The 7,867-nt window shown below is 44.8% G+C and overlaps 1 protein-coding gene across 1 annotated transcript; it reads left to right on the top strand.

Annotated features, from left to right (window-relative positions):
* LOC122070280 lies at window positions 1-756 on the top strand. Its single transcript, XM_042634407.1, has one exon. It carries the CDS (start codon window positions 1-3, stop codon window positions 754-756), a length of 756 nt encoding a protein of 251 aa, XP_042490341.1.
* Window positions 757-7,867: the final 7,111 nt, after the last annotated feature.

Genomic DNA, 7,867 nt, shown 5'->3' with positions numbered 1-7,867 from the left:
ATGGCCATCGATTACTTTACCAAATGGATAGAGGCTAAGCCTTTGGTCAATATAACAGAAACTACCATTGAAAACTTCTTCAGAGATGACATCATATACTGGTTTGGGATCCCAAAAGTGGTCATCACTGATAACGGGAAGCAGTTTGACAATTCGGCCTTCAAAAGATTTTATGCTCGGTACCACATCAATGTCAGAAAGACGTCCATAGCACATCCCCAATCCAACAGCCAGGTAGAAAAAGCAAATCAGACACTACTAGATGGCATAAAGAGAAGGCTTGATGAAGCAAAAGGAGCATGGGCTGATGAATTATTGAGTGTTCTATGGTCCTACAAAACCACGGCTAGAACCCCAATGGGTGAAACCCCATTCTGCCTCACTTATGACACTGAAGCTCTAATACCTGTGGACATGGTGCATCCATCATTCAGGGCAACAATATTCGATGAGATTTCCAATGAGGAAGGCCTATGGGAAAACTTAGAATTCATCGACGAAATAAGAGAAAACGCTTTAGTCCTCAGCGTAGCGTACAAGCAGCGAGTGGCCCAGTTCTTCAACAGAAAAGTCCACCGCAAGAACTTCCAGGTGGGAGGCTTAGTGCTCAGGAAAGCCAATATATCTGAGCCCAAAAATGTGGGCAAACTTAACCAAAATTTGGAAGGACCATATATAGTCTCCAGAGTGGTATGCCCTGGAACATACCACCTGCAGACTCAGGGGGTAGGATTATATTTAGGGTATGGAATGTAGAGCACCTCAAGAAATTCTACCAATGAAGCATAGATCCCGTAGGAGCGGCAATAACATCCATGGATGGATTTAATTTTTAGCTTTATCTCTATTTTCAGTTAGATTTAATTTCAAGCTTTATTTCTGTTTTTAATTAGATTTAATTTCAAGCTTTTAAGTTTTCTGTTAGTAGAAAAGCATTTCTTTCAGTAGCTCTTTCAATTGAATTCCAATGCAATTTTCAAATTCCAACTCCATCAGATGTCTCTGGGAATGCTATGCAGTCATGTAATACACTATCTTTGCACATTCTCAATGAACCATCCAAGTTCACTCGCTTCTACGTTATTTTTATACAATGTTTTGTTAAAAAAAAATTCTAAGTTTGGGCCCCAGCTCAAGCCTAGGATTGGCCCAACACGGCTCTATTATGGTCCTAGCTCAAGCTTGGTCACCCAAGACCTCAACTTTGAGGCACCCACGAAAATTTTAAGTCTTGGCCCTGACTTAGGCCTAGGATCAACCCAGCACAGCTCTAATACGTTCCTAGCTCAGGCTTGGATACCCAAAACCTCATCTTTGGGGCAATCACGAAAGTTCTAAGTCCCGACCCCGGCTCAAGCCTAGGATCAGCCCAACGCGGCCCTAATATGGTCCTAGCTCAGGCTTGGACACCTAAGACCTCAACTTTGAGGCACCCACAAAAATGCTAAGTCTGAGCCCTGGCTCAGGCCTAGGATCGGCCCAGAACAGCTCTAATACGGTCCTAGCTTAGGCTTGGACACACAAGACCTCATCTTTGGGGCAACCACAAAAATTCTAAGTCTGGGCCCCCGCTCAGGCGTAGGATCGGCCCAGCACAACCTTAATATGGTCCTAGCTTAGGCATAGAGACCCAAGACCTCAACTTTAAGGCACCCATGAAAGATCTAAGTCTGGGCATCAGCTCAGACCTAGGATCGGCCCAGCATGGCCTAACATGGTCCTAGCTTAGGCTTGGACACCCAAGGCCTCAGCTTTGAGGCACCAATAAAAATTCTAAGTCTGGGCCCCGAGTCAGGCCTAGCGATCGGCCCAGCACGACCCCAATAAGGTCAGAGATCAAGCTCGAACACCCAAGCCCTCAGCATGAGAGGCATCCCAACAAGAAATGGAAACATTCCAACAAGAAAAAGAAGCAAGACAAGGAGCTAACACGCAACTCATGGTCCAAGATCCAACAAAAAAATTTCATTAACATATCTAGAACTTACAAAGAAAAAAAAAGAGAGAGAAAAGAAGTTCCATAGCACTCAGGCATCAGCGGAAGGAGGAGGAGTCTTCTCTGGAAATACAGTCTTCTCGGTGGCGGGAGGAGTCTTCACAGCATCAACATTGGAGGGATCTGTTTGGTGAACAACCTCTGTAGGAGAAGTCTTCTTTTGCTTGGCAGTAGAAGTATCCACCTGGTCTACATCGTCACCTGCCTCCTCCACCATAACACTTCCCTCCAGTAAGGAGGACTCAGGTGGGGGAAGGAAGTGTTCGTAGTCACTAAGATCCAAGGTGGGGTACATCCTCTAGATAAAGTTCACCGCTGTGTCTGAACCAAAGTTGAAAGAAGAAGTGTTCAAACTCAACAGCCACTCCTACCCCTCAAGATAGTTGATGTGCGTCTCCACAACCTTCAGTTCGGCCTCCTTAAGCTCCAAAAGATGTTGCACCTGAAGGGACTAAATTGCCAACTTTTAGGTTGCGTCCTTCTTGCGAAGCTCCTCCTGAAGCTCGATGGTCTCAGCCTGAAGTGACTCTTTGGCCTTCACCATCTTGCTCTTCTCAAGAAGCAGCTTCTTGACCTCCTCCTCCTCTAGCTTAGGATTCCTCCTCTCAGAGGTAGGAGCCTTGGCCTTCGCATCGCGGCACTCCTTGCCAGAAGACTCTAGCTGTCCATGGACCTACGCCAGCAGGTCCTAAAGTTGTCAAGAGTCTTCCTTGGCCTTTCATCTCCTAGTCGCCATCCTTTCGAAGTGACTGCACACCTCCATTGACCAATGGAACCCTTGTCATGGACAATGGTTTATCACGAGATCAATTAACTAACAAAACGATAAGGAGAAACAGAAGAAGGGACTCACGTCATAGATGTGCTGGTACATGAGGTCCGAGACATAGGAGTCAGGATATTTCCAAAACCTATCCATGTCTAGACTCAACTGCCCTTGCTTGACCCAAGTACGAGCTACCTCCTTATCCATAATAGAGCACTCTTCGTCCAATAGGTTCCAGGCCGGAGGAATAACTTTCCTGAATTGGCGACGATGACCAAAGGAAGCTCTGGGGACTCCCTGCGCTGGCCTTCACTCTCTGGAGCGACCTCTTCCACCCTTTTGATTGGGGTCAGTAGATTGATGAAGCGGTTGATCAAATGACTCCCTGTGAATGAGATCATCTCCTATGACCGGACGAGCAAGGGGCGGTCCCATCAAACCCTTACCCTTGTCTAGGCCCCTGAGGTTGGTGATATCTTTCTCTCCCGACAAGTTTTCCTCCTCGAACAACGTCTTTCCCAAATGGAGAGGCGTATATTCTGGCCTCTTCACCTAGGCAAGGCCTGCACCAGGGCCACCAGTGCCTTTGTTCTTGGTGTCCCTATTCTTGGCGGCCTTCTCTTCGGTTCTCCTTGCCGCTGGTTCAGCCACCTTATGCTTCTGGGCTTCATCCGAGGAAGCTGCTAACCTTTGAAGATCCAACTGGACATTTATACGTGCAATATCACCACTCAAATAAGAACTACAAACCAAGCAAAACATTCAAAGTGTGAAAACATAAATAGGTGGCGTGACTGAGCCTTCACCCCTCTCGGACCATCATTGAGGTCCCACCTCTGAAGGAAATCCTCCTGTTGGAGTGCCTGGACATCCACGGCCTCCCCTTTTAAGCACATCTTGACCATTTCTTGTTCATCCTTGCACAAGGAGGGGGCTCGGTTCAACTTTTTGAGAGGGGGTTCAGCCTAGTTGGTATGGAAGGGATTATCTAGCATCATTAGGAAGAAGAAGCACTCTTTCCATCCTTTCATAGAGGGCATGTATTAAAAAAATTGCACCATCGCATAGGGCTTCCCTGCATCCCGACAGGTGAAGTAGAACCAACTGGTGTTATGCCTCTTCAAGATGAAATAGTAGCAGAAAGGACCAAGGGTGGCGGCACACCCCAGTTGGGATATGCAGATGATGAAGCTGAGCAGGGTATGCCAAGAATTGGGCATCAGTTGCCCTGGGGAAATACCTCAATAGTTCAAAACCACACAAATGAAGGATGGTACCGGTATCCTCAGTCAACAGAGGAAAGCTACCTCATACATGGTCACCTTGTCCTCGTTGCCATCCGTGGACTCCTTTCGATTTGGGACCCGTATTACAATGACTTCTAGGATCCCATACCGCTCGCGATACACGTCCAAGACTTCGAGGGGAAGAACCCCAAAAATAAGATTAGAAACTCTATGAGGGCCGAAGGACGAAGTCGAGCCCTCGCCTTCACCTCCATCTGCATCACCCTCACATTCTCCCAAACTCTCATCATCGGGGCCTTCGCACCCTCTTTCTTTTCCCTGGCGACGGGCATCACCTTATAATCGGAAACTAAGGTGGGTAGTTCTTCCCCCTGAGGGTCAGGCCTGGTGTTTGCTTTAGGATCCAAACCAACATTTAAAGACTCAGGTTTACGATGTCTTCACTAGACGAGGGAGTAAAGGGAGGGACTATGTGAGCGGCCCCTTGCGACGAATCGGGCCTCACCACGGCCAAGGGAACAGGTTGTTCCTTGGGGTGAGCTCTATTACCTGGTCCCAGTTGGAAGACATCCTTTAGTAGGATCGAGTACGGGCCATCCAAAGAGAAGAAAATAGGAGCAAATGAAAAGAAAGAAGAGAACAAACAACTTACTGAGCGGAGAAGCAAATGCTAGTAGAACCTCAAGCCAGAAGCACACTTCCCTAGCCATAGAGCAACCATAGTTGAAATCCAATTGAAATTCCATAGAAAATGATCTGAAGCCACTTCAACGGCCTGGATCACACCACACGAAAGAAAGAGATTGAGGGACGATAGCTTCTCTCGAGGTCCAACTGTTGCGTCGGACATGTGGCAGCTCTGCGGAGACTTCATGCCCCGAGAAGGCGGCACACGATGAAGGTCATAAATATGGGCTCAAATATTTTCTCTCTCGAATGGGTTAGCTCCGACAACTCGACCCGGCCTATCGGAGCTAGGGGGCTTATGATGTGCCATATTGTGTCACCAACCTGGCAAATCGTGAGTCAATAAGATGGCCCTCACCTCATCTTAGTTCTACTGAGCTCTTGCCTCGGCCCCGCTTTGTTGAGCCCTCGCCTCGGCCCAACTCAGATGAGCCCTTGCCTTGTCTCAACTCTATCGAGCCCTCGCCTCAGCCCTGATTTGCCAAGCCCTAGCCTCGGTCACCAGAGAACAAGCTGCCACGATCAATGGAGCCTTCCCTCGGTCCAGGGCAATGTCCATTTGGGAAGTTTTCCAAAACAGGGAATTTACAACTTACCAGTTGAGAAACCTAGTCAACTAGGACTCTAGAAGGATAATTCACTGAGTTAGTGGATGCCGAGATAAGCGGAGGATTCCATCCTCCAAAGATGCCACAATAGCACCACGTTAAGAGCCCCGACGTCCTCCAACACCCAAAAGGTGGGGAATATTCTAAACATTCCCCACGTCCTTGCAGGAGTCCAAAAAATCATTGAAACCAATAGCACAGGGGATGCAACCCTTATAAATACATAAGGTAAGCCTCTAGGAAGGGAACTTTTCCTCTAGAGAAAAAAAGATATATTGTTGCCTAATTCTGGCTTTATCATCGGAGGGTTATCGCACCGGCCAGCTCCGGTGCCCCTTTGCTGACTTGTTCATTCTTGCAGTCCAAAGAACTTTCAGTACAACTCGAAGTAGCCAAGAGTATCTCCCTCCTGCCAGAATTTGTTGCATCAAGTTCAATCACCTTCAATTTTCAAAAGCCCTCTATCTTTTGGTCCAAAGTCCATAAAGCAAATTACTTCCCTACTAAATCGTTGCTTGATGTTTCTGCTCAATCTAAAAGTGGGTCCAGGGTGTGGAATATTATCACCTTAGTATTGTCAGTTTTCAGACAACTTGTGTGTAGGCGTATTGGGGATGGTGGTGATACAAAGTTTTGGGTGGACCCTTGGAGACCTATTGATCTTTTGGAGTATCATATTCCTTCTCTATGCATTAAGCACCCTTTAGGACTGTTAAAGATTTTGTGGTTAACACCATGTGGAATGCCCCTTTACTACATAGTATTTTTTTTTTCTACAGAAAAGAAACTTATAAATTAAAAACAAAAACAGAACGGGGGAAAAAGATCCCACAAGAGTCTGTATACAAAGAGTTAAATAAAGCAGGAAGAGGGGCACTATCCCAAATAACAAAACAACAGTTTCGAGAACCAAAGGAAGCTAACTAATCAGCAACTGTATTTGCCTTTTCTCATGGTGTGAGTGAATATTACTGAATCAAATCTAGAACAAAGATGATGGCAATCATTAATAATAGAGGCTATCTTCCATGGAATATGCATAGATTGAGACTTTAAGATATTAATAATCCCTAAATTATCACTCTCAATGATGAAATGAGTTAGGTGCTTTGAAGAACCAATAACAAGGGCTTGTCTAATAGCTAGAGCCTCCGCGACATAAGAGTAAGAATGGCCAATATAATCTGAAAAACAAGAGAGAAACCGGCCATAGTCCCAAAACAGCCACCAGTTCCAGCTGTGATCCTGGGCAATCGAGACATAAACCATCAACATTAACCTTTATGTAATTCAATGGGGGAGGATGCCAAGAGATGTGGTTGATAGAGGTTGATTTAAATGATGGCTTTTGAACTTGAAGGTAAGATTGAGCATATGAAATAATTCTACTTACTAGAGAAGAAGCATTAGGAATGATCATTTGGAAAGAAGCCTCTAAATATGCTAACTAGATATGCCATAGCACGCTAGCCATCAATCTGTCCTTATCTTTATCAGAGTTCTTAAGAGACAAACCCAAAAGATAGCTGATCAATCTTGAATAGAGAAATCAACCTGTGCTAGAGGATGAAAACCCATAGCCAACCACAAAGCTCGAGCAAGAGGGCAATGGAGAAATAAGTGATCGAAAGATATAATTTGATCAAAACTACATAGAGGACAAAGATCATCAATCCGAATGCCCCAACGATGAAGTAAACCAGCATGAGGGATTCTATCAAGCATCAATTTCCAAATATGAAAGTGAACCTTTAGAGCAGTTTTTAGGTGCCGAATCTTCTACCAAATTGAATTGGAAGAGGAATCATGATCCAATAAAGAAAGTCTATAGGCTGAGGAAACCAAAAAGCATCCATTACTTGTCGGAGCCCATATAAATTCATCTTCAGTAGGAAATAATGGCAATGGAATTGAAAAAATAGCTTTTGCCACCTCAGGAGGCCACCAATATCTAATCAAATTTTCCTTCCACATATGAGAATCAACATATATGAGATCAAAGACCAATGTAGGGGCATCTCTTGGAAGAGAAAACGGAGAATTTGCTGGACTAATTTCAGGGATTCATGAATCTGTCCAGGGATTGATAGATCACCCATTTCCAACACGAATGAAAATCCCTTTAAGAAGAAGTGATTTAGCTTTATAAATAGACCTCCATCACCAAGATGCATTAGCAGGACATGTAGAGTGCAAGAAATCAACATTAGGGAAGTATTTCTTTTTCATCATACTACTCCATAGAGAATTGCATGGATGAATAGATCCCACGCTTTGTTACAAACAAGAGATTCATTCATTGGAGAAGAGAGCTTAAGATTTAAACCACCTAACTTTTTGGAGCGACAAATCGACTTCCATCTAACAGTAGGAACTAAGATTTTATCACCACCACTCCAAAAGAAATGACAATTGAGAGAATCTAAACTTTTATGGATAGAATGAGGCAAAATAAAACATGACATGGAATACTGGGACATAGCAGATAGAGTGCTTTGAATGAGAGTGTGCTTCCCTGCAATACTAAGAAGTTTTGATTTCCAGCCACTTAATTTGTCATTAA

The sequence above is a fragment of the Macadamia integrifolia genome, unplaced genomic scaffold (genome assembly GCF_013358625.1).
Source record: "Macadamia integrifolia cultivar HAES 741 unplaced genomic scaffold, SCU_Mint_v3 scaffold871, whole genome shotgun sequence".
In the NCBI taxonomy this organism is placed as follows: domain Eukaryota; kingdom Viridiplantae; phylum Streptophyta; class Magnoliopsida; order Proteales; family Proteaceae; genus Macadamia; species Macadamia integrifolia.
The sequence above is the reverse complement of the archived record's forward strand: the minus strand, read 5'-3'. Positions and strand labels throughout refer to the sequence as shown.